Here is a 27,645-nt window from a genome sequence, read left to right as displayed (position 1 = left end):
ATTATAGATATTCATCATTTTTAGAGTAAATTATTCTTTGTGGTTGAAAACATTATAGGAACGTTGAGGCCAATGTCTTCTGTTCACTAACGCTGTTCTCTGCCTTTGCAAATATTAGACTAATGACTTTACTTGCAAGGTATATTTATCTTTGGAGGACAAAGCACATCTTCACTTGTTAATAGTTTGTATTTCCTGTATTGTAGATAACTGTGATAATGTGTTCTTTTTGTTGTAGGTAAGAGCAGCCATGGCCTCTGGCAGCACCAGCAGCGATGAGGAACGCAGCCTCCGAGAATGTGAGAACTATGTGCAGAAACACAACATCCAGCAGGTTCTCAAGGACTGCATTGTGCATTTGTGCACCTCCAAGCCTGACAAACCCCTGGCTTTTCTGAAGGAGCATTTTGAAAGGCTGGAAAAGGTAAATAAATCGCCTCCTGCCTTAATTCATTTATATCTGAAATAATGAAGACTTATTTATTTATTATTATTTTTTTTTTTTTTGGGGGGGGGGACGCTGTTTTTGCTATCTATAGGACTATGTTCGTGTTACGCCTGTCAGTCAGTGGTAAAGTGCTTCTGCTCCTGCTTTCAATTTGGTGAAATTGGCATATCCTTATTTGGCATATTTAACCTACCCATAGGTTCGTAGTATATGGTACTCAAAATGTACCCTGGGCCAGTAACTTTGTCACCAATGAGCTGCAGGACTCATTGCCACCCACTACATTGACTGTGCAAACATAACTGGTGGCCTGGCACCAGTAGCCTGGCTGTGCAGGCTTAGACTGCAATTTCAACGTTTGATATGCCTAAAACCCTCCACGTAAAATCTTTGTAAATGAGAGTAGCTAAAAAACATAAATAACTATTTTTAGTAGTTGTCACAAAATCAAATTCAATAGTGTAGTCTGTTTTTGTTCTTTTTTTCACTAGATATCACTTAGAAAGTTACCTTTTAAGTCCATGGAAGCCGTATCTGCATTTTGCCCAGTGTGGACATGCTTCCCAGACAGGGACAAAAGGCCCAGGGTGTGGGGAGGTGTTGCTGACCTGATTAACTTCAGAGGTCTAACCTTTCCCAAGCACATGTAGTTAACACCCAGGCCTGCTCCCTTCTTTTGTTGCTCCAGCCAGTCTGGCCTCCATTTTAGTGGGCCCTTGTTGACATCACAGTATCATATCCTCCTGTGGTAATGAGCCCTCTTGACAGGTCTGCTGGGGTTTTGCGTATGGCAGTGGAGGGGTCACTTCAAAGGAGGGAATCAGAAGGCCAAAACAAGTTTTGTGTATCCATGGTCTGTTTACTGAAAGCTCAGCTGTGTCCTACCAGGCGTCTGTCTGAGTTTGGTGGGAGGTAAAGGATACTGCCTCAAACTAGATGTTTGTGTCAAATGTGAAAGGGCTCTGGAATTCCCATAGTACCCCAATCAATCACCCCTCCTCCCCTCCCCCCCCCCAATATATTCCCCCAAGATTAGTGTGGCTGCAAAGTTCAACATTCTTCAAAATGTACAATGTCCAAAGTGGGTAGGTCAGCCCTGAAGCCTTTACCCCATTGTTTAGGACATCCTGAGGGGTTATTCACACACCGTGTTTATACCAAGCATTAATTTGGTAGTTTGACTTGCCACTGGTAATTGTGGTGTGGTATGACCGGTCATTGTATGTTATGGTTTGGACTGTCTGGTAGTATGGTATGGCTTGTCATTGTTTTGTATCTTATGTTAGAGTATAGTACGGTATGATATAGCCCGTCATTGTATGATTTGGCCTGGCATTGTAAAGTGTGGCATTGTATAGCTTTTCATTCTATACTATGGCCTGGCGTATCGTGTGGTAAAGTATGGCCTGTCATTGTATAGTATATTATAGTAAGGTAGGATATAGGCTGTTTTGGTATAGTAAGGTTTGGGCTGCCACTGTATGGTATGAGCTGTAATTGTACGGTGTGAGCTTTCATTATATTATACAGTTGTATGGGCTGCTGCTGTATGGTATGGAATAGTTTGATATGGTAATTGTATGTCTGTCATTTAATCATATGGTATAGTTTGGTATGGCCTGTAATTGTATTGTATTGTTTGGTCTGTCGTGTATTATTATGGTATAGTTGCATTCTTTCAAAGGCCCGACACACAAGGTCTGCCAGTTTGTACTCTTTTAATGCACTTCCATCTTTGGGTAAGGAGAATCCAAAGTGTCTCATGTGAGAGCCAGGCGGAAATCACTACTCATTCAGCTTCAAAGGTAAAGCACCAATGCGCGTATCCTCCAAGAAGCTTCATTCGGTTCCTTCCAACAAGATTTGCAAATGACTACAGAAGTTACATCAATAAAAGACAAATTCACTCCAAAAGGTATATGTTCCTTGTTCAGTGCTTTTATTCTTCTAAGTTAACCATGTTTTTAGTACACACAGTATTAAACCCTGTTGAAGTATGCAAACCTCTGGCTTTTTTTAAGGCTCTAGATTCATGCAAGTCTACTCTTTAATGTATAGATATTAAGGCATCTGTGCTCATTAAAAAGAAGAATTCTGAGATATTGTAGGACGCTGGCCTGGTGTGTGGTGGGTACCTGAGGTATACACCAGGTCCAGGTATCCCCTGTTAGTGTAGGCAGTGTCTAGAAGCCAGGCTCTCTGGAGGTAGCTGTGGATGAGCAGCCAAGGTCTAACTAGGAGACCTGCAAAGCTCATGAAATACCACTGTAGTCACACAGCACTTAAACACATGAAAGAAAACACTCAGTGTTACCAAAAAAAAGTACTTTATTTTAGCGGCACAATAACCAAAAGTACTAGAGAGACAACCCTCCAATAGGAGGTAACACACTAGATATGTACAGTAGTAATCAGCAGTAGGCATAAGAAGTGATGGAAAACAGTACAAATTCAAATTGACAATAGTGCCCCTAGGGGGAGCCTAAACCATATACCAAAAAATTGGAGTGCGAATGCAGGATCCCCATCTAGGTAAGTGGAATGTGTAGAGTGGAGCTGGGGGTACTAGGAAACCCCAAAGGTAAGTACCACATTGCCCCCTAGCGACTAGGAAGAAAGGAGTACGTTACTGGATTTTCCCCAAACCACCCAAAAGGAAGGAAAAGAAGAAAATGCAATACCCATACAAGACTTCAGAAAAAACAATGGTGGGTTCCTGAAGAGGAAGACTTGTGGAAGAAGGGGACCAAGTCCAGAAGTCACAGAAGAGTCCAGGGGGAGCAGGAGCTACTACCCACCCAGCTGTGGTTGCAGGTGTTGGTTGATGGTAGGACGAAGATGGTCAGGAATGCAGCCCTGGAGTAGGTGAAAAGTTCCTGGAGGATGCAGTCTGTCCCACGCCGGATGGATGATTGCAGTCGGTCAGTGGCGTGGAAAAGCCACCAATAAGCCTTGGCAAAGGCAGAAGTTGCGGTGAAGCAAAAGTGGAACTGCCGGGGACCTGCATGGTCCAGGAGGACTCATCCCATGGGGGAAGTCCAAGGAGGACCCTCAGCAAGGCAGAGAGTCCACAGAAGTAGAGGCAACCGCCCCCCTCCCCCCCGCCACCCCAGGGGAGAAACTGAAAGAGGAACCTGGAGTCGCAGAGGAGCTCACGCAACACAACTGGAGAAGGGTCCCACGCCGCAGGAGGAGCACGCAGAGAGCGGTGCATCACAGGAAGGAGTGCTGTGGCTACACGGAGTCTGAAGATCCTTTGGAGGAGATGCCAACAAGCCTTGGTAGCTGCAAGAGACTTGGTGCATGGGGGTACTGTCCTGCGTCGGACGGCAAGGGCTTACCTCCACCAAAGTTGGACAGCTGGCTGAGAGGACCAAGAGGGCTACTCTGGACCACCACCTGTGATCCAGAATCCACGCAGCTCAGGATGAGAGGAGTTCCATACAGCAGGTCACCGTTGCAGTTGGTGCCTGCGGATGCAGCGGAGTGACTCCTTCACTCCAAAGGAGATTCCTTCTCATTCAGACTAAAAACTTGCCACCCTCGGAGGATGCACAGCTGGGGAAATGTTGCAGAAGCTAGTGGAAACAATGTTGCAAGCAGAGTCTTCATCGTAGATGCAGATTGTCTGTTCCTGGAGGGTCCAGTCGCGGTTCCGGTGGCTAGAAGTTGAAGCGGAGGTTGCAGAGGAGTCCTGCTGGAATCTTGCACGCAGAATCTGAGGACCCACCTAAAAGAGACCCTAAATAGCCCTGAAAGGGGTATTGGTCACCTAGCCAGGTGACCATCAATCAGGAGGAGGCTCCGACGTCACCTGCCTGACCTGGCCACTCAGATGCTCCCAGATGTCCCTGCCAACCTTGGATTCAAGATGGCAGAACCCAGGGACACTCTGGAGGAGCTCGGGGCACCACCCCTGGGGTGGTCATGGACAGGGGAGTGGGCACTCCCTTTTCAATTGTTTACTTTCACACCAGAGCAGGGACTAGTGGTCCCTGAACCGGTGTAGACTGGTTTATGCACAGAGGGCACCAAATATGCCTTTCAAAGTATACCAGTGACTTGGGGAGGCTACCCCTCCCAAGCCATGTAATACCTGTTTTCAAAGGGAGAGGGTTATCCCACTCTCCAAAAGGAAATCCTCTCTTCTGCCTTCCTGGGCTTGAGCTGTTCAAGCAGTAGGAGGGCAGAAACCTGTCTGAGGGGTGGCAGCAGCTTGGCCTGGTCAGAAAACCCCAGAAGGATGATAGGAGCAATGCTGGGGGTCCTCTACAGAGCCCCCAGAGGCATTGGAATCGTACTTTCAATGCTGGTAACAGTATTGGGGTATGATTCCGACATGTTTGATAACAAACACGCCGAGGTTCGGAGTTACTATTTTGTAGCTGGGCATAGTTACTGACCTATGACCAGTACACTCATAAAATGGCATCCCCACACCCGCGTAGTCCAGGAAAATGGAACTGGAGTTCGTGGGGGGCACTTCTGCTAGTGCAGGGGTGCCCTCACACACAGGTACTTGCAACCTGCCCTCTGGGGTAGGAGGGCCTGCCATAAAGGTGACTTATATTGCTGTAGTGAAAAAGGTGCATGCACCCTTTCACGCAGGCTGCAATGGCAGGCCTTCAGATACACTTTGCATGGGGCTCCCCATGGGTGGCATAATACATGCTGCAGCCCATGGGGAACCCCTGGTGCCCATGTGCCCTGGGTACCATAATACTAGGGACTTAAATTGGAGCACCAGTATGCCAAATGTGGGCGTAAATGGTAGAAGTACCCAGGTTTGAAGGTAGAGAGCATAATCACAGGGGTCTTGATTAGCAGGATCAGTCAAACACACTGACAACAGGCAGAAAATGGATGTAACCATGCCAAGAAAGAGGGTACTTTACTACATAAATGTCCTTTTGTTAGTTGACGGTCTCCCTAAGCAAGTCACTGAGATCTGCTTCATTCATCCTTTTTGGTATGGACTGTCAGTGTATTGTATGGTATGGGCTGTTGTTTATTATGGTACAGGCTATCATGTAATATAGTGTGGTATAGTTTAGTATCGGCTGTCTTGTCATGGAATAGCTTGGTTTGGTATAGGCTGTCATTGAAGGGTATGGTATGGCCTGTCACCTAGATGGGTACTTCTCCCTGCTTCAGCTAACCCCTTTTGTTACATTTTGTATTTTCCATTGTGGCTTGGACATGATAGCTTAACCAGTGTGCAGCTGCCTAAGCACCTCACGTGGATGGCTGTGGCTCACTTTTTGTTTATGGAACAACAAAAGGTACAAAGCCAGGAGGCTTTACTTGGGAGGTGTAGTTTTCATGAACTGTGACGTTGGAGGACCTGCCTACAGACTCCACGAAGGACATAGAAAAAGTAACTGGACAAGCACAAATGAAACCTAGAAATTCCGAGCATATGGCCACAAGCAAGGCTTCTTAGACATTATTGATCTATTGGCCACTAATACTTGCTTCATAGTGACTTGTATGCTCACATGTGGGAGCAGCGAACCTACACATCACAGAAACCAAGCTGCGCGTAATTTAAAAAGTCAGGCTGAGTATGAGAAGATGTGGCAGTGGGAGCTACTTTGGCTCTGTATTGCTGTGCGGCACATTTAATGAGTTGCCTGTGATAACCCATTCTCTGTGTTTGCTTAGTATTGCTTGTTTTACCAACCTCAAATGGATTGAAGGCTCAGTGGTGTCCACTGCAGTTGGAGTCAATGACCAGAAGCTCGCCTAGTGATACATTAACCCACAAGGCCAGTGTAAGTTCAAAGGCATTGTGGAAGCATTGTGCGCAGAAGCAGCCAGTCGAACCATTCCATTCATTAAAATACACTGAAGGGAATGTTTGTTGACAAGATCAAACTTGCCCGTTTAATGGCATTTTCAATATTTTTAAAGTTGTCATTGGTAAGTGGAACAGTTGGTTAACACAGCCTCCACAACGTACCAGAAGCTTGGAAAGACTTGTGAAGCGGAGTTGTAGTTAATTTAAAAGGCGGTATCCAGTCTCAGTAGGGTAGCTCTGCAGGTTAACGCAGTTCATAAATGTATATTTGCATTATTTAAACTGCACATGAATACATGCTGTTGCTTATGGGTGTAACCTTTCCACTTAGTGTAGGGTAGGACCCCTACGAAGTATACATTACCCTCCCAAACTCCCCCCCCCCCCCCCCCCCCCCCCAAAAAAAAATAAATAAATAAAAAAAAAAGTTACGTCAAATCTATCATAGCAAAAGTTCTGGCTATTTTGCTGCAGAAGTGTGCGAGGGAGAAAAGCCTTGCTTTCCACTGTATGTATACTAAAGTACTATATAGGTGAGTAAACACACTATTATATACACCTAAGTAATCAGGAATGGGCATAGAAAGCAATAGAAAACAGTGAAATAACAGTAAACAATAGAGACCCTAGGGGGAGACCAAACCATATACTAAAAAAATGAAATGCGAAAGTCAGATGCCTACCCAGGTAAGTGGAATCTGTAGAGGGAAGCTGGAGGAGCTAGGTACCCCAAAAGGTAAGTTCCAGAGTCGTTCCCCCCCCCAGTGACCAGGAGAGAAGAGGTAAGTACCTAATTTTTCCCAAGCCCACAGAGAAACTTTGTGAAAAGACTGTGCAAGACCCAAGTAAGACTGTAAGAAACAAAAAATGGATCCAGACAGAAGAGGACCTGCAAATGAAGGGGACTAAGTTGAGTTCCAGTTGGATTGTCCAGTTGGGGCAGGAGCCACCATCCACCCTTCTGGAGATGCAGGACCAGGTCAACTGTGAGGGCCAGGAGTTGGCTATGCAGCACAAGAGGAGTTCCAGAGGTGATGCAGTCTATGTCCCACGTGGGAAGAAGAGTTGCAGTCTGTCAGTGGTGTGGAAAAAACACAAATAAGCCTTGACAAAGGCAAGAGTTGCAGAAGTAGAGTTGCAGAGCTGCTGGGGGCCAGGAAGGTCAGAGGGGACTCAACCCAAGGAAGGGAGTCCCAGGCGACCCTCTGCAGTGAAGAGAGCCAGAAGTTGAAGATGCAGCCCCACAGGCAGCAGGCATAGGAGTCGCTGTGAAGCTCACTCAGCACACCTGGAAACTAGTCCCAGCAGCAAGCAGGAGACTTCATGTTGCAGAGCAGCATGCTGGAGGACGGGGCTACACTGAGCCTGAAGATCCCTTGGAAGAAGAGACAAAAAGCTTTGGTAGCTGCAAGAGTCGTGGTGCACAGGGGTACTGTCCTACAGGGAGAGGCAAAGACTCACCATCTCCAAAGTTGGACAGCTGGTAGAGGGGACCTAGGGGAACACTCAAGACCAACACCTGTGTTGCAGGATCCATGCAGAGTTGCAGGGGAGAGGATCCACATTGCCGGGCGTTGTCGTTGTAGTAGTTGGTGCCTGCGGATGCAGGGAAGTGACTCCTTCACCCTAAGGGAGATTCCTTCTTCATTCTTGGTGCAGGCTGAAGACTTGTGGCCCTCAGAGGATGCACATCCAGGAAAATGTTGCAGTTGCTGGAAGGAGCCGGAGAAACAATGTTGCAGAGCGAAGTCGTCACTGGCGCTGTAGATTCCTGTGAAGTCCAGTTGCAGTTCTAGTGGCCAGAAGTCGAAATAAACGTTGCAGAGGAGTCCTGCTGTAATCCTGCATGTTGAATCTGAGGACCCACACAAGCAGGAGACCCTAAATAGTCCCAAAAGGGGGATTGGTCACGTTGCAGGGTGACTACCTATCAGGAGAGGGCTGTGATGTCACCTGCCAGACCTGGCCAATCAGATGCCCCCAGGGGCCTCTGCTTACCTTGGATTCAAGATGGCAGAAACAAGTGGTCACCTGAAGGAACTTTAGGCACCATCCCTAGGGTGGTGATGGACAGGGGAGTAGTAACTCCCCTTTCCATTGTACAGTTGTGTGCCAGAGCAGGGACTGGAGGGAGGGATTGGAGGGGGCGGGGTGTCCCTGGACTGGTGCGTACCGGTTTATGCAAGGAGGGCACCAAAAGTGCCCTTCAAAGCAGACCATTGGCTTGTGGAGGCTACACCTCCCAAGCCATGTAACATATATTTCCAAATGGAGATGGTGTTGCCTCCCTCTCCCAAAGGAAATCCTTTGTTCTGCCTTCCTGGGCTTGAGCTGTTCAAGCAGCTGGAGGGCAGAAACGGGTCTGTAGGATGGCCGCAGTGGTAAAACCTTGCAAGCAGGTAGGAGCAAAGCTGTGGTGGTGGGTCCTCTAAGGAGCCCCCAGAGTGCATGGAATCATACAACCAATACTGGCAACAGTATTGGGGTATGATTCAGACATGTTTAATACCAAACATGCCTAGATTCGTAGTTATCATTATGTTGTTTGACATGGGTAGTGACCTATGTCCAGTACACGAGAAAAATGGCTTCCCCGCACTCATGAAGTCCATTAATATGGAGGTGGAGTTTGTGGGGGCACCTCTACTCATGCAGGGGTGCCTTCACACATAGGTACTTGCACCCTGTTCTCTGGGCTAGGAGTGCCTGCCATTGTGGTGACTTATAATGACCTGATGCGGTGACCTGCAGTGAAAGGGGTGCATGCACCTTTTCACGCAGGCTGCAATGGCAGGCCTGCAGACACGTTTTGCATGGGCTCCCATCGGTGGCATAAATGCATGCTGCAGCCCAAGGGGAACCCCTAGTGCCCCAATGCCTCAGGTACCATGTACTAGGGATTTTAATGGAGAGCACCCGTATGCCACTTGTGAGGTGTACAAAGTCGGGAACAACCAAATTTAGGGGGAAGAGATCAGTCACTGGGGTCCTGGTTAGCAGGATCCCAGTGAACACAGTTGAAAATACACCGACAGCAGGCAAAAAGTGGGGATAACAATGCCGAAGTATCAACACAAAGCAGTTGTGACACACTATGTTCCTGCAGCAATGCGAGCATGAGATTTGAATGCCTCAACGGGCCTCAGAATGATGTAATAGAGGACCATGTGAAGCACATAGTTGACACTGCTAAACACAATTTGAACCTATTCCAGAAGTAAAGGATTTTCATCTTGCAGAATTTAAGTTCTAGGTTGGCCTCTCTCTCCCTCACTCTTGTCCCCTTTGCACTCGCACATCTCCAACTCCTCTCTTCTCTTTTTTTTTTTTTTTTTTTTTAAAAATCTTTTTTGTATCTTCACCAACCAGAATTTTCACTACCACCCACATGTCTGAACAGCCCTTAAGAAGCTGGCATTTCCCACTTTATTAATTTAGGTGTGATTAAATGCCTGTAAATAATCAGATTCATACCTACAACAACCATCAGGGATGTTGTGCAACTGATACTGAGCCGTAGATGACAATACACATATATTATTCATTGTATCACTGGCATCTGTCAACACTGTCTGATTGTCAGTAAATCCTCTTCGGTTAACCTCTTCCTGAGTTGCTCTATAAGTAATTAAGCACAGATTTTCTCAGCTGTCTAATAATGCTGCGATCAAATAGGTAGTAGTATTTTCTCTGCCATCCCATTTTATAATGTGAATGAAACCTTTCCAAGGTTTTGGAATACAGCTAAAGTAATGTTTGAATCAAACAGTTGAAATAGCTGCTGGGCACTGACAGTTTGGTAACCCGAGCTTCTGAAAAAGAGCATAAATCCTCCAATCAGGCTGCCCCTTTGGGAAGATCTTCTGTTGCAGCAACAGGGGAATGTTCTCCACCTGAACCTGTCAACTATGTGCCTTCATGCGTGAAGATTGAGCAGCTACAGTTGACAGCCTTCGACCTTCCTCCTGTCCTGAAGTCTAAAGTTATTTTGGCAACCAGGTGTCCTTCCACTAAGACGGTATATTCCTGCCTTTGGAAACGCTTTCCATGTTATTGTATAGAAAGACCTATTAATCCTCTTTGTACTTCTCTATCTGACATTACTCTCTTTGTCTTATTCCTTGCCCAGCAGGGCTATGCATTGTGCACTCTCAAACGCTATCTTTCTGCCTGATCGGCGTTCCTTCGGCTGCTCAATTAGCCTTCATTATTCAAATCACCTATTTACATAGATTTCTCAAGGGGTTCGTACAAATGTATCCTCCTACACCGTTCATTATGCCTCAGTGGGCCCTAAAGCTGGTCTTCACGTTTCTCATGAGGGCTCCCTTTGAGTCCTTATGCAACTGTCCCCTCCGACTGCTCACCATCAAGGCAGCCTTCTTAGTGGCAATAACATCTGCCAGGAGGATTAGAGATTCAGGTTCTCAAATCTAAACCACCGTATCTCGCCATGTTTCCGGACAAGGTGGTACTTGGGACCCGTGCCTCTTTCTTCCCCCAAAGTGGTGACCCCATTTCACTTGGGTCAGAATATCACCCTGCCCACCTTCTTTGCTGCACTGCATCTCTCTAAAGAAGAGGAGCGACTCCACCGGCTGGACCCAAAAAGAGCATTGCCATTCTACCTTGACCGCAAAAAAGCATTCTGGGTGGATGACCAACTCTTTGTGGGGCACATGGGAGCAAAGAAATGTTGGGCAGTGCAGAAGCGAACCATTTCGCTCTGGGTAGTTCTCTGCATCATTAAGATCTGCTACGCATTGGCCAAGAAGCAGCCTCCCGAGGACTTGAGAGCTCATTCTCCCAGGGGCAAGACTGCTACCACTGCATTAGCATGGGGTTTTCCAGTCCTGTACATCTGTCAGGCAGCGACGTGGGCGTCCTTGCCCACATTTGCAAGACATTACTGCCTGGACCATCCGGTACGTAGAGATGGGCACTTTGCCTGTTCGGTCCTACAGGACTTTTTAGTGTGAGAAGATAAGTCCTCAGCCCACTGCCAAGAGGTTATGGTTTGGGTATCTATTATAAAGGTAAGGGATCTGCAGCTAGAAGTCTCTATCAGATAAACAAGTTTACTTAACTTCGGTAACATATAATCGGGTAGAGAATCTTACCTAACTGCAGATTCCTTACACCCACCCATGCCTCCCTGCTCTGCGGGCACTTCTGCTAGGGTTAGGGATTGTCCTTTTCAGGGCCCTAGTTTTTTGGCACAGACAATTTCCATGGCTCTGAGCTTGGGGCGTGGAAGTTTGTGGAAAAGGAACGGACATACGCGTGTCTGATGTCACGGCCAGCTATGAAGGCATCACCCAGACGGCTCCAACGACACCCCTGGCACCACGCGGGTCCGAACAACGCCACCCGACTGTGCGCGCAAGGATATTGCTCTCCAAAAGTTCCAGATTCCAAACTGAGGCCAGAAAATTCTAAAGGTACAGAATATGGTGCTAGATAGTTTACCAGATAATGGGTACTGAAGGTAAGTAGCTTGTTTGACAAAGCAAGTAGGACTTATTGTGAAAATCAATAGACTTTAGAGGGTGGATTGTTATTACACTTTACTAAAGCCTGTAGGCAGGTCTTTTGTTAGAGAATCTTACACATTGCTCCTGTAGGCAAAGGTTTTGGTGTTGGTGAGCCACCTGATCAAACTGGGGATAAACTATTTTCAATATATTAATCCTTATTAGGCTCCTTTAGTAGGGATTTGATATTGTTTTAACAACTGTATTTTATAGATCTTTGTAATTGTATTTTTATTACGTTATGCCCTAGAGTTGTCTTGTGTGAAGGTCAGTGAACCTATGCAGTAGGTCTTAGGTTTTTTTGTGTGGTTTTTTTCTCTTTCTTTTTATTATGACATCCCAATTAGATTATAGGCCTGATTGTTTATAACTCAATTCTAGAATGGGTATTTTGTTACTTGGATTCTCACAGATTGTTGTGGTAAGCAAGGGCTTTGGTGCTGGTTACCCCTATGATGAACTGTACGTGTAGAACGTTGGTACAGTCAGAATCTTTGTCAGGCCCTCATAGGAGAGAGAGTATTTTGATTTTGCAACTTTGATTTTCTCTACTGTTTTAATGTTATGACCGTGTACCTGATGGTTGGCTTGTGGGAAAAGTTTATGCTCCGTACAGGAGTCCTCAGTTGTTTATGGTAAGATAATTATAACCACTACAGGCATCAGTGGTTCAATAGGAAAAGACAATGTTTCCATTGATCTGACCTCCTTTATTAGCAAAAGTTATGATCAACTCATTATATTTGACATATTGATTGGTAGCATATGTTAAAAGCAAAAGGTAGTTCAGGGTGAGTTGTGATTTATACTTATTAAAGCCCACTGATGGGTATTTTGTAATATAAACTGGCAGATAGCTTCATAAGGAATTATTCTGGGGTTAGTTAAAGCCTCTGTCTGCCAGGATCGTGTCTTAAAATAAAAAATAAATAAAACAAAATAGGAGTATGCTTGAGTGCTTGTTCTAATTCACCAGACTTTTAATTTTGAGTTTTCTTCATTTTTATAGTTCCCTTTTCATGTGCTTCTCCTCTTTTTTTAATAGTAATGTTTCTTATCTACATCTTTCCAGACAGTGCTAATTTGTTGCATGCATGCTGTTCATTTTATCTGCAGAGTACTGCATCCCACATGGCTACTTCCTTAAACCAGGAGACTATATTGAGTGATTAAACCAGTCAATGATGCAAGGCCATTGAATTAATAGACTAGACCTATTGGCATTGCCAGTGTTTGATATATTTGCTGGCTATTGAAATAAATCTGGCTATTAGGCACAATGAACACACACAAAAAATAAAGATCCACACATCTATAATAAAGATGCAGGGATTACATTTCTCAGAAAGGATAATGTTTGTATGAAATTGATGTATGAATAGCCCTTAAACTCTGACACATCTGTACTATATCACTGACTTTAATCTCCAGCATTAAAGCATAGAACCCTAATTCCATGAAAGCTGGTTAATGGTTTTTGCCTGCTGACACTAAATTTAAAAAGACATGGAATATTTTTGTTTTCTTGTAGGAGGAGGCAGCAAAGCAGAGCCTGAATCAGCAGAAATCTGGGTCCCGTTCTGACTCTCGTGAAGATGAGATTTCACCTCCACCGCCTATGAACCCTGTAGTGAAGGGCCGGAGAAGACGCGGTGCCATCAGTGCAGAAGTCTATACGGAGGAGGATGCAGCCTCGTATGTTAGAAAGGTCAGTAGTAGAGAGATGGGATGATAGCCAAATGCAACAAAGTGTTGGGTTGGTAATTTGTAACTAAACTGTATTGTGCATTGGAGACCAAAAGGATGCATACCTACCATTTGTTCATTTGCTACTTGGTGAAGGATTTAATTCTTAGCCTGTTTACCCTGAAGACATGATCAGGTTAGCCCTGACTCTATTCATAGATGTCGATGGAATATGTTTTTTGTGAAGTTGATTGCTTGCCTCTAGATGAATTGAGGGCAGTATCTGTTGGGGGCTCATTTTACCATTTATTGGCATTTGTGTTTTTATGAAGGTTTTGGAGTGCTTACTTCTATAGATAAGGTCAGATCGAGTAGATACTCAGTTATAGATGATAAATGAGCTTGAATAATCCAGTGCAAACAACGGTTTCATTCATTGCACAGCAAGTGAAAAAATAAATTACTAAACTATGAAATTGACAAATTTATATGCACCTTTTTCAGGGAGAAGTCCAAGATTAGAGGGCAAAGATGGATGGCTAGTTATTGGAATTTGAACGCTCCATTAACTGAGATTTTACAATAGTTAACACAATCTTTAAGGTAGCATGCAACTCTTAACTGGCTGCAGGGCGCATTAGAGAAATGTGGTAGCCCATATCACTTTAATGTTCAGAAAACGTCGGTGGGGAAAGGGTTGGGGACCTAAGTGGGTGGAGGTTTACAGTAGTTGTGGAGAAGGACCATGCTTTGCAGTTATGTGGTAGATGGGTGACTTGGAACTATGCTGTGCTTTGTTACCAATTACTGACTCTTATGTTCAAGACCAACACTATTTGTCAGTGAGCCACCCTAACTAGTGTCTGTTAGGTGTGCTAGTTTAGGCAATTGGTGACATTTGTCTTTCTTTCCCTGTGTAAGAAGGGAAGTAGTTGGGGTGAGTGACCGAGGCCTATCTGTAAGCGATTTTTCAATAGTCCAATGTGATAATAATTGAAGACCTAATGTAGTACTTGACCATCATGGTCCCAGGAAGTGCTGGTTTGAATTTCCAAAGTTTGAATAGTTGCATGTTTTTAGAACGGGAGTAAGACCTGGTATCTGGAGAGATGTGATGAGGGGAGTACATTTATTGGTAGATGCTGCAGAAAATTAGACGTTCACTGTTTTAGCAGAGTTGAGCATTAGTGAGCAGGCTGCCATTCAGTTACTGGTGGTAGAAAGAGTTATTCTAGATTGAATGCTGTCAGATGTGTGGAATTTCAGAAAAATTATGTGAAATTGCATGTAATTACATGCAGCGTTATGACTATATGCCTGATGGTTGCCGTGGGTTTTTAAAGCTTACGCTTCTCAAATGAGGCCTCAGTTGTTTTATGATAAGCTAACTAGAACGGCTACAGACATCAGTGATCACTAAGAAAAATTGTGAAATGCATCCTTATATCCAAAGTGAACGCAAGGATGCATTTCACTCTAAGTGAATGGCGCAAAAAAACACTGCTAGTTGTATTCTATTTGCAGCGTTTGTGTGTTCGCAGCAGAGTTTTACAGTGAATGATGCATTCTCTGTAAATTGTTACAGTGAATGTCCTATAGTTATGCACTGTGACACAAAATCATACATTTGGGAATTTAGTATAACCAGAGTAACTCAGTTATGGAAGATTTCCCCCGAGCCCACTCCAAATATTCCCTTTGCAGAAGTGCCAGTGCTACTGGTTAGTAAAATAGCAGAATATTGTTTTAGTCCCTTGTTTTAATAAATTTATTACATTTTGTTTTTATACCTAGTTAGGCAATGCAACTTGCATGCAGCAGTTAATGAGTTCGAATTCTTTAGCACTATAAAATAATGCCATGTTTTCCTTACACTGCAGGTGATCCCTAAAGATTACAAAACAATGGCTGCCTTGGCAAAAGCTATTGAGAAAAATGTTCTGTTTGTGCACCTGGATGACAATGAAAGGAGGTAACTTTTTCAACCAAATTCAGATGTTTTGTTTTTCCCACATCCGAGTTGAGTTTTTGTGCAAAGTGTAATATCAAAAAGACAAAATTGTAATATTGATTTGCAGAATCTGCAGTAGTGGGGTATTAAAGGGATTTATTGTTAAGAAATTCTGCTGGTGTAGTGAAATGTCCACATGAGCAAAAGTAGTACTAGGGGTCGATTTGCTGTGAGGTCCACCTGTAAAAGCTTATAAAAACATGCACACTTGCAGATATTCCTCCCTACAATTACTAGTAGTTTTTCACCACAAAAGCACTTGTAATTTTTACTCTAGCCAGTGATAAGTGTAATTGTGTTTATGTTAGGGATGGCGGGGGAAAGAACTCCCACAAAATTGAATGGGGTGTTGGGGAACGGGAGGAAAAAGAGTTCCCTTGTATAAATGCACTTTTGCGTCACAGGGGTAACTTTCCTTTACCACAGAAATAAATGTGCATTTGAGCACTTGTGAAACTTGATTATTTCCAGGAAAACTACTTTAAGAATTCTAAAAATGTCAGAAATATCTTCACTAGGGTAAAAATTCAGTTTTATTTCCTTTCACTTTTGTGAGTTAGTTCCCTTGTTTAAAAAAGAAAATCTCAATTAATTTCAATCTTGTTACTTATAATTGTGGTCCACTGAAATTTTGTGGAATGCCTGAAACTGTTTTTGTTTAGTTCCTCGTTTCCATGCAAGAATAATTTATTGCATTGCATTGGATAGGTCTGAATAGCAATTAAGTGATGCAGCAGGTAGCTCCTTAAGGGAAAATGAGAACACAGCATTTAAAAGACCCTTAAATGCTAACATTTAAAAAACAAATTCTGTTATTTTGCTTTTTAGTGCAGCAGATATGTCTACCTTTGTCTGCTGAAATTTGGCACAGTATGAAGAAGCATTGCACTGTGTATTACTATGCACTGCTTTGTGTATTACTACACCTTATGGAGCACAGCTAATATTTATAGCATAGATGTGACTGCATCTTCAGAAAAAAATCTTTAGCTGGAGATAGTATTTTAGATGAATTATTATGCTGATATTCGTCTAAACAATGTCCATTCAAGATAAAATTGAGATGTTTCTTCTGTTTTCAGTGACATTTTTGATGCCATGTTTTCGGTCATATACATTGCAGGAGAAACTGTGATACTGCAAGGCAAGTATACCCTTTTTCATTCTTTCATGTCTGATACTTGACGAAGAGATTATAAAATACATCACATATTTGAGTCATCATATTCTTTCAGTTTTCTAAAACTCTTCAGTCTAAAAAGCAGTATGAAAATCCAAAGATAAGTGATAAAGCTTGGATAGAATCAAAAGATCGATTGGGGAATCAAAAATGCTTAAAACCTAATAGTGATTTGAGTCCTGCATTTAATTACCTTTGAATCTGGAGCAACATTTTACCCTCCCCTAATTGGAGGTGAAAACTCTGTGGCATAATATTCTAATCTACCATCCTTAGCATTTCTTTCTGAAAGTTTTGAATGACTAAATGCAGAGTATCACCTAAGATATGTAACCTGAATTTCCTAAAAAAAATAATCTGGAACTTTACCTTGGTTAGTTCTATTGATAATTCATTACTAAAATTCACGCACTAGATAATTGTTGCCCAATACAAGAATATGAGAGCAAGACTCTGCATTTTTGTTACCTCTGTATAATTAAAGCGCAGGAGTAGACGGTGCTAGTGGCCTTGGGAGTTTTAAACGTCTGAGGTGATAAACGGTGATTTGTAAAATTATACATCATGTAAAAAGAGGTACAGCTTGCACAGTAATGATTGTAGAAACATTTTCCTCGATATTCTCAGCAAATTATATCCCAAATTAAAGTTCTGTTTTTCAGATACCAGCATGTTCATGAATAATTCCTATAGGTGTATCACTTTTTCTGTGTTGTGTTCCTTAACAAATAAAAACAACTTCTGTATATATTATTTCTGATAGAGAATTCTAGTTGCAGATTCCTTTCCTTTGAGTTTCCCCCAAGGCATCTCACTGGATCCGGAGAGTTTTTGTGAGCAGTCGTCTGTTTATCCATGCTGGATATGATGTCATGGTTCCTATATAGGTGCCACCCTGTCATACTGACCTTAATTCTTTTATTTCCGCTCCAGCTAGTGCTGATCCGAAGAAAGCTACCCCTCAGTCATTTTTTATGACTGACTTTTATTTTTTACTTATTTAGTTTAGTCTATATTTTTCGAGTTTAACTCCTGATGCATAGAGAGAGACTGAGCTCAAGCCCTGAGGTTCCTTCCATCGGGCGATGTCTGTGATGGATCCACACCTCATGTGTCTCTGGTGCCTGGAGCTCGACCCCAACCCAAAGTCGTGCTCTGAGTGCCATGCCATGCATCCGAAGGCTTTGAGGGAGTGGTCCCTAAAGCTGATGGCAGCCTGACGCTTGCCTCAGTGCAAGTCTATATCTCGGTCGAGAAGAAGGTCCCGGGATCAGTTGCGGAGTCCTCCATCGCCATCAGCCCTCAAGTTCTCGGAACGATCAAGTAAGTTGAGGCACAAGAAGAAATCTAAGAACTGAAAGCAAACTTTGACTTCTCCTTATCTGTCCTTTTTTTGGGCATTCCGACACCGCTGAAGCACCTTCGGGCCCTGCAGAGTTGGAAGGGTCCTCATTCAGATTCCACACCTGCAGCTTCAACCTCAGCGCTGAGGGGCACTCATGGATCCTGTCTTGGATTCGGACGGACGGTCGAGCAGTAGGCTTATTAGAGGGTAGTGTTAAGCATTTGTTGTACCCACACAGGCAATAAATGAGGAACACACACTCCGTGACTTACTCCAGGCCAATAGGTTTTTATATAGAAAAATATATTTTCTTAATTTATTTTTAGAACCACAAGTTCAAGATTTGAAGTAAATACATAAAATGCAAGGTACTCCACACAGGTAAGTTAGGAACTTTGAATTAGAGCAGTAACATAAACAGGTTTTGTTAAAATGGCAATAAACTATTATAAAAGTAGACTGTGCAAAAATCATCAGTTCCTAAGGGAGGTAAGTATTGGTTAGATTGTGAGGTAAGTAAGACACTTACAAGTCTCAGTTCCTGGGCATAGGCAGCCCACTGTTGGGGGTTTAGGACAACCCCAAAGTTACCAGCAGCTCAGGGCCGGTCAGGTGCAGAGGTCAAAGAGGTGCCCAAAACACATAGGCGCCTATGGAGAACAGGGGTGCTCTGGTTCCAGTCTGCCAGCAGGTAAGTACCCGCGTCCTCGGGGGGCAGACCAGGGGGGTTTTGTAGAGCACTGGGGGGGGGGGGGGGAGGATAGGCACAAGTAGGCACACAAAACACACCCTCAGCGGCACAGGGGTGGCCGGGTGCAGTGTGCAAAGCTGGCGTCTGGTCTTAGATAGGTTTCAATGGAGGGACCCGTGGGTCACTCTAGCGGTGCAGGCAGGCACAGGGGGGGCTTCTTGGGACAGCCACCACCTGGGCTAGGCAGAGGGTCATCTGGGGGTCACTCTTGCACTGAGGTTTGGTTCCTTCAGGTCCTGGGGGCTGCAGGTGCAGTGCTTGGTCCAGGCGTCGGGTCCCTTGTTACAGGCAGTCGCAATCAGGGGGAGCCTCTGGATTCTCTCTGCAGGCGTTGCTGTGGGGGTCCAGGGGTGTCGTCTCTGGCTACTCATGGGGTCGCAGTCGCCGGGGAGTCCTCCCTGTGGTTTTGGTTTGCTGAATCTCGAGCCGGGGGCGTCTGGTGCAGTGTGAGAAGTCTCACGCTTCTGGCGGGAAGAGTGAGGTTTTTAGAGTTGAAGAAAAGTTGCAAGTTTGTTGCAGGTTGTTGAGCAGAGCTGCTGCTCACTGGAGTTTCTTGGTCCTGGGGGTCAGGGCAGTCCTCTGAGGCTGCAGAGGTCGCTGATCCCTGTTGGATGTGTCGCTGGTTGCAAGTTTTCAAGTCGGGCGCCAGGCCGGTAGGGCTGGGGCCAAAGCAGTTGTCGTCTCTGCAGGCTTGTAGGTCAGCAGTCCTTCTTTGGTTCAGGTTGCAGGAATCAGATTTCCTGGGTTCTGGGGTGCCCCTAAATAATAAATTTAGGGGTGTGTTTAGGTCTGGGAGGGCAGTAGCCAATGGCTACTGTCCTGGAGGGTGGCTACACCCTGTTTGTGCCTCCTCCCTGTGGGGAGGGGCGCACATCCCTAATCCTATTGGGGGAATCATCTGAAACTAAGATGGAGGACTTCTAAAGAAAGGGTCACCTCCGCTCAGGGCACCTTACGGGCTGTCCTGACTGGTGGGTGACTCCTCCTTGTTTTCCTAATTATTTCCTCCAGCCTTGCTGCCAAAAGTGGGGGCAGTGGCCGGAGGGGCGGGCATCTCCACTAGCTGCGATGCCCTAGGGTGCTGTAACAAAGGTGGGTGAACCTTTGAGGCTTACCGCCAGGTGTTACAGTTCCTGCAGGGGGAGGTGTGAAGCACTTCCACCCAGTGCAGGCTTTGTTCCTGGCCACAGAGTGACAAAGGCAATCTCCCCATGTGGATAGCAACTCGTCTGGCTGTGGCAGGCTGGCAGAAACTGGTCAGCCCCACGCTAGAAGTTGGATTGGTATTCGGGGCCATCTCAAGATGCCGTCTGGGTGCATGTTACAATAAATTGCACACTGGCATCAGTGTGCATTTATTGTGCAGAGAAGTTTGGTACCAAACTTCCCAGATTTCAGTGTAGGCATTATGGAACTTTGGAGTTCGTGTTTGACAAACTCCCAGACCATATACTCTTATAGCTACCCTGCACTTACAATGTGTAAGCTTTTGCTTAGACACTGTAGGGTCATAGTGCTCATGCACATATCCCCTCACCTGTGGTATAGTGCACCCTGCCTTAGGGCTGTAAGGCCTGCTAGAGGGGTGACTTAACTGTGCCACTGGCAGTGTGAGGTTGGCATGGCACTCTGGGGGAGAATATCGACTCAGTCATTTTCTCCCCACCAGCACACAAGCTGTGAGGCAGTGTGCATGTGCTGAGACCTTCCCTGGCATCGGGGCCCTTGGTACCAGGGGTACCAGTTACAAGGGACTTATCTAAGTGCCAGGGCTGTGCCAATTGTGGAAGCAAAGGTACAGTTTAGGGAAAGAACACTGATGCTGGGGCCTGGTTAGCAGGGTCCCAGCACACCTTTTCAATCAAAACTTAGTATCAGCAAAGGTAAAAAGTCAGGGGGTAACCATGCCAAGGAGGCATTTCCTTATATCTGTCATACCGCTCAGAGCTTCGCCGATGCATCCGGCACCATCCCCATTCTGAGCCATGACTCCGACATGGAGCCAGAAGGGCAGTGCCTAATTTGTACTTATTGTTTCCGGTGCTGAGCACCAGCACTTATTTTTGAGGGCCAGGGCTTATTCTTCTGCCTCAAACATTTGCTGCGAGCAAAAGACCCATATGGGAAAGACGGAGGAAGAGAAAAACGAAAAAGCGTCACAAAGGTAGAAAGCAGAAAGAGTGAGCTGAAGGGGCAGGGAGTGGCTGTAAATGGATTGAAGAGGCCCGAAGTGACTTCAGGATTACGCACTCAGTATTACGTGCTTGCACATTTAAATGCAGCAGCTGCGTGTTTAAGAGGAAGGCTTTGGGCACCGGCACCTTTTTATTTACAAATGAAGTACTGCAGAAGGCCATCAGACGACATCAATGCCGGCAGGAGCCTTGTTCTTCAGCCTCTTTCTTATGGCTATGGGCTCTGGGATGAGGAATGGGAGGGGTCGCTGGACCCTTTAGAATACCAGCTTCAAGAACCTGTGGATCAGAGTACATACATGAGTGAAACCAGCAGACTGGATACTTCTCCAGATACTGGCATGCCTTCTCCCCCTACCATGGCTGCAGGGCTTCCTATTCTGTGGTGGTGAGAAGAGCAGCTTAGGTCCTGGACCTTGAGTTTCCTTCGGTGGCAGTCAGGACTAGCCTCCTGACAAAGGCGCTTCAGCCTGAAGCTTCTTCCTCCGACGCATGCTCCAGTTTAATGAGGCATTCATCGATGTCCTACTCGGTGCCACATCCAAACCCAGCACAGGGGCTCCTGTGAATAGGTCAATTGCCCGCTGCCATCGCCCCGCTCCTAGGGACCCAAGTTTTCTGACACAACAGGTCACCTCTGTGAGCTTGGTTATGAACACGGCTGACTGGCTAGGCACAGCAATTTCATTGACCGTGACCCTGAGGTGCCACACCTGGCTGAAGACATCTGGCTTTTTCAGGGGATGTCAAAGCTACTTTGGTTGACATGCCCTTTGATGGCACTCGTCTTTTCGTAGATAAGGCAGAGTCAGCGCTTGAGCGCTCGAAGTGTTCTCGAGTTACTGTCGGGTCTTTGGGCCTCACGGTGGCCCCTTAATGCCTCCCTCCCCCACCACCCCCTCCCCCCCTCCCCCCCAATCTGCCTTTTGCCTCTTTCATGGCTATGGAAGGGGCCTCAAACTGCATCCATTTCCTGGCCAGCCACCATGCTGCCCAGTCTCTGCATGCCTAAAGGCACAGGATCAGCTGACCTTGTGAGCCACGGAGCAAGCGGTCTGGCCAGTTCTGGCTCCACCACAACCACCCAAAATCAGCCTCTAAGCCTTAAGGCCAGTTGGAGACAGGATCTGCCATCACCTAGTCCGCTGGCAATCCATCACATCAGACAGAGGGGTTTTGCAGAAAGTCTGAAGCGGCCACTCCCTCGCCTTCAAAACTATCCCTCCATCCATGCCACCATCCTACGGTTGGATGACAGGAGATCACTTGTCCCTTCTCTGTAAGGAAGTTAACATCTCTCTTGGCCAAGAAAGCCACAGAGAGGGGTCCTGTGCCAGAAGTAGGTCATGGTTGCTATTCCTACTACTTTCTGGTACCCAACAAGGACAAGGGTCTCTTACTATCCTAGACCATTGGTCCCTCAGTCTCTTCCTCAGGAAAGAGAAGTTCAGGTTGCTCACTCTGGCTCAGGTTCTGTCTGACCTGGACCCAGGAGATTGGATGGTAGCGTTGTATTCAGGACGCTTATTTACAAATTCCCGTCCCGCTTGCCCACGGATGTTTCTTGCAGTCCACGGTGTGCCAAAAGCACTTTCTGTTCACTGTGCTCACCTTTGGCCATACCAGCACCCATTGGGTGTACACCAAGGTGATGGCGGTGATCGCAGCTCATCTGCAAAGATCAGAAGTTTCAGTCTTCCCCTATCTCCACAACTGGCTGTTGAAGGCAGGCTCACCCAGACTGTCTTTGCCCACTTCCAGATTTCGGCAGGCCTCCTGCATTTGTTGGGTTAACTGTAAAGGTGCTGAAGTCACAACTGACTCCTTCTCAGATGCTCCCTTAAATCAGAGCAATTCTAGACACAGTGCAGTTTTGGACTTGTCCTTCAGAGTGGCTAGTCTAGAATGTTCAGTCTATGATACAATGTTTCAGCATCTATCCTGGATTTAGGTGAGTTTGACCTAGGCTGCTGGGCCTCATGGCCTCCTGCATCCTGCTGGTGACACATGTCAAATGGCATATGCAGGCTTTGCAGTGGGACCTGACGTTATGGTAGGCGCAGCAAAGGGGAATCTTTCCGATAAGGTCCAGATCTCGAAGAACTGTGCAAGATCTGCAGTGGTGGTTAACGAACCACAGTTGGGTCAGAGGCAGGTCCCTCTCCCTTCTTCAACCAGATATGACAGTAGTGACCGATGCGTCACTCTGGGGATGGGACCCACCACCTTTGGGAGTTGGAGATCAGAGGCATAGAGTCTCCAGCGGAATCTGGACTCCTCATCAACCTGTTGGCACTCCATGTAATCTGGCCAGCATTGAAGGCTTTTCTTCCCTCTATCAATGGGAAGACGGTGCAGGTGTTCGTGGACAATACTACCACCATGTGGTACTGCAACAAGCAGGGCGAGGTGGGGTATTGGACCGTTTGTCAGAAGGCTCTGTGTCTCTGGATAGGGCTGGAACGGCAGGGCATATCCCTGGTGGTTTATCACCTGGCGGGCTCTCTGAAAGCCAGAGCGGAAGAACTCAGTCGAAAATGCCTAGCGGATCACGCATAGCACTTCCATCTGGAGTTGGCTCAAGGTTTTTAAATAGTGGGGAGAGACTTGGTTATAAATATGATTGCCTCCTCAGAGAATGTTAAATGTCAGCAGTTTTGCCCATTGGAGTTTCTAAAGCGCCAATAGTTCAGAGACGCTTTTCATCTTGAGTGGAACTCAGTCCCCCGGTTCGCCTTTCCACCCATACCAGTTCTGCCCAGAGTTCTTTAAAAGATTGGGCCAAAGTAATCCTTGCGTCTCCAGACTGGGCATGGAGTCTGGTATCGGGGCCTGTTCACTCTCTGCCTTCTTGTGTGGAGATTGAGCGGCAACAGTTGACAGCATTTGACCTTCCTGCCGAAGTCTGTAACGTAATCTTGGCAGCCAGGTGTGCTTTCATCAAACATGTATATGCCTGGCGTTCAAAGAAATTTGTGGCATTATGCACAGAGAACTCTGACCCAGTCCCTCCAAACTTCCCCCCGCCCATATCTCTGAGGTCCTGTTTATCCTTAACTTGGCCCAGCAGGGCTCTGCTGTAGATGCCCTTAAAAGTTATCTTTCAGTTATGTTTGCTTTGTTTAGGCCCTCTATTGTATATAGGTTTCTAAAAGGTCTTGCACACCTTTTTACTCCATCCCCATTCATTATGTCCCAATAGGATCTGAATTTGGTTCTGACATTTCTGATGTATGCTACTTTTGAGCCTCTCCACAATTGTCCTCTCAGGGTTCTAACATTAAAGACAGCCTTCCTTGTGGCCACTACATCTGCCAGCAGGGTGAGTGAGCTGCAGGCATTGTCATCTAAGTCGTCCTACCTTTCCATCTATCCTATCAAAGTGGTGCTTCGCATTAGGGCATTTTTTCCACCAGAAGTCGTTGTGCCCTTTCACTTAGGCCAAACCATCACCATGCCTACATTGTAAACAACTCCACATCCTTCTAGATAAGAGGAGAGAGTCCACCGCCTTGACCCAAAAAGAGCATTGGCGTTCCACCTTGATCTCACAAAGGAGTTCTGGGTGGATGATGAACTCTTTGTCGGTTATGTGGGTGCGAAGAAAGGTCGGGTATTGCTGAAGTGAACCATCTCCAGATGGGTCGTACTCTGCGTTAAGATCTGCTACCACAGGCCAAAAAATAGCCCTTGAATGTTTGCATACTCATTCAGCCTGAGCTTCAGCCACGACCACTGCGTTAGCATGTGGAGTTCCAGTCCATGACATCTGTTAGGCAGCAATGTGGGCTTCTCTGCATACGTTTACCAGACTCTATTGCCTGAACGGTCCGGTCCATAGGAACGGATACTTTTCTTGTTTGGTCCTGCAGGACTTTCTAGTGTGAACTTGGTTCACATACCCAGCTTTGGGAATGGTATTGCTTCGGTATCTATTCAAAAGATAAGGAATCTGCAACCTGAAGTCTCAATCAGATTTACAAGTTACTTACCTTCAGTAATGCCTCATGTGGAAGAGACAATATTTAGTTGCAGATTCCTTACCGACCCTCCTATCCTCCCCACTCTGCAAACTGATTTCTACGGGCAGGGACTCCTCTTTCAGTGCCTTAGTTCTGATGCATCAGTAGTCGGTGTTTTTCATTGCTCTGCGCTTCTGGCATTGAAAAGTCATTAAAGGAAACTGATGTTAGCGTGCTGAGGTGGCGTCTGTATAGGAATTGTAATGTCCTATATCTGACTTGGCCGACAGACGTGGAGCCGTAGACACTATTTAATGACGCAGGGAATACTGTTCATGGAAATTCTGGAAATCCAGTCGGACACCTGGGGGAAGTTCAGAGCTAAGTAATCTGGAACCAGATATTGTCTCTACCAGATAAGGCATTACCGAAGGTAAGTACCATGTTTTAAGAGGTGATTGACAAATTGAGACTGGGAAAACACAATTTATGCTTGATTCATTTGGATTGCAGTAGAACTCAAAAAAGCCAGATAAAGAAAGCAGTCTGATACATGAAAGCTGGTTTGCAAATGCTGCTGATAGGGCATGTTAGAAATGGGGTCTCTAGTTGGTAGTCGGTTTGCACCCTGTCCAAGTAGGGACCCTCACTCTAGTCAGGATAAGGGCCCTTGAAGTCACACGTGTTGCAGATCAGGCTCTGGGAAGATGACTAATTCGGGCGCACTGGCATTTTTTAATGTGTTGTGGCACCGGTGCGAAGATGGACAATGCGACGTGCGGTGCCCACAGGTCATGGTGCAGGCAACGGCTTGGTGCTGCATCAGTCTTTGGTTGTAAGGGTGCCATTTGCCCGATTCCTACCTGGTGTCCCAAGTACACCACTGATCCCTGCTTTATCAGGCACTTATTGGCCTTGATAGTGAGGCCTGCGGCTTGCAGCGCCTTCAACACTTCCCCGAGGTGGTACAAGTATTCCTCCCAGCTGGAGCTAAAAACAGTAATGCCGTCAAGGTAGGCAGCACTGAAGTTCTCAAGCCCAGCCAGGACCTTATTGACCAACCTCTGGAAGGTGGCAGGGGCTTTCTTCAACCAAAAGGGTATGACCCAGCACTGGAATTGCCCCTCTGGTGAGGCAATCTGCCAGTACCCAGACGTTAAATCAAAAATGTTGAGGAACTTGGCAGCCCCAGCTGATCAATCGGCTCATCAGCTCTGGGGTTAGGGTGTGTTTCAGTCTTGGCGATGGCATTGAGCCCCCGGTAGTCCACACGGAACCAAAGTTCTGGTGTGACACCAGGTGCAGCAGCCTTAGGTACTAAATCCACTGGGCTGGATAAAGGGCTGCTGGAATGCTCAATCACCCCTAAGGCCAACATTTTGAATACCTTATCCTTGAATCTGGCCTTCACTTTGTCATCTATCCTGTAAACCTTTTGTTTATCAGGCAGGCTGTCCCCAGTGTCTACATCATGCGTGCATATTTGGGTTACACCTGGAGTGAGTGAGTGAGAACAGAGTTGAAAATTGTCCCAGTAACTGACAGTAGTCACTCTGCTGCTCTAGAATCAGAGAAGGGGAGAGGACAAGACCTTCTACTGACCCATCCTGCTCCCTGGCAGACAGGTCAGGAAGACGTTCACTCTCTTCTTCCACCCCATCATCTGTAGCCAGAAGCATGGTTAACTCAGACCTCTCAAAGTGGGGTTTATGGCGGTTTATATTTAGGACCCTCATGGTGGGTTCCTTTAAGTCTGCAAGGCCCCCAACTAGGTGACATTACTCTTGCACTCCTTTACCTCAAATGTCCCTGTCCACTTGTCCTGTAGAGCACAAGGCTCTAGTGGGGCCAGGACCCACACTTTCTGGCCAGGCTGAAACTCAGCCATGGTGGTATTCTGGTCATACCAAAGTTCCATGTCCGCCTGGCTTGCTTCTAAGTTCTCTTGAGCGAGCTTTCTGCAGCGGGCAGCCTGGTTTCTGAAGGCCAGCAAGTAACTAAAATCATCCTGGGATAACTTCCTAGGAGCTTGCTCCCAGCCCTCTTTCACCAGACTTAAAGGTCCTCTGACTGGGTGCATTTATGACAGCTCAGAGGGGCTAGTGCCAACCCCCTTCTGTGGTACTTCCGGTAGACGAAGAGAAGGCATTGCAAGAGGACGTCCCACTTACTCATTATGGAGTCTGACAGCCCCCAATCTTGCCTTTCTGATGGGTACAAATACCTGTGGATTCCTCACCTTACTAACTCACCCATGCGCCAGCATCCGACGGAAAATCTTCTTCCCAGCTCTCCACGTTGACAAGGACGTCACAATTGCACGGCTCCACGCGACTCCGTCTGACGTCAACGTGCCAATAAGAGGTCCTCACCGGCGTGCTGACGTCCGTTCCCTTTTTTCCGTGCCTTTGACGCTAACTGTTTTCTCCTAGCTCTCGCTACTGTTGGAGGTGTTCCATCTTGTTGCTAGTTTCTAACCGGTTTCTAGTTACAATGTCTCCTCCTAGGAAGTCTGGATTCAAGCCATGTCGAGAGTGCAGGGGTCTCATGTCGGTTACTGACCCTAGTGATGATTGCCTTTGGTGTCTGAGCTCTGAGCATGACGTCGAGGAGTGTCTCTTGCCAGAGCCTGAATCCTAAAGCTTTGAAGGAAAGAGAGGCCAAACTGTTTTTTGGCCAAGGCGAAGAAGGGGCATAAGAGCCATCGTAGATCCTCTTCCCATGCTTCTTCGA

The 27,645-nt window shown here is 46.1% G+C and overlaps 1 protein-coding gene across 1 annotated transcript in view; it reads left to right on the top strand.

Annotated features, from left to right (window-relative positions):
* PRKAR1A (protein kinase cAMP-dependent type I regulatory subunit alpha) overlaps positions 1–27,645 on the top strand; it is a 252,595-nt gene that overhangs the window by 49,551 nt on the left and 175,399 nt on the right. Inside the window, exons 2-5 of the mRNA XM_069199844.1 lie at positions 239–424; positions 13,314–13,490; positions 15,349–15,440; positions 16,562–16,623. Coding sequence (XP_069055945.1) covers positions 251–424; positions 13,314–13,490; positions 15,349–15,440; positions 16,562–16,623 — 505 coding nt within the window. The 5' untranslated portion in view covers positions 239–250. The remainder of the gene's footprint in view (positions 1–238; positions 425–13,313; positions 13,491–15,348; positions 15,441–16,561; positions 16,624–27,645) is intronic.

Source organism: Pleurodeles waltl, chromosome 7, assembly GCF_031143425.1.
Source record: "Pleurodeles waltl isolate 20211129_DDA chromosome 7, aPleWal1.hap1.20221129, whole genome shotgun sequence".
Lineage (NCBI taxonomy): Eukaryota > Metazoa > Chordata > Amphibia > Caudata > Salamandridae > Pleurodeles > Pleurodeles waltl.
Note: the sequence above shows the minus strand (reverse complement) of the source record. Positions and strands in the feature narration are given on the sequence as shown.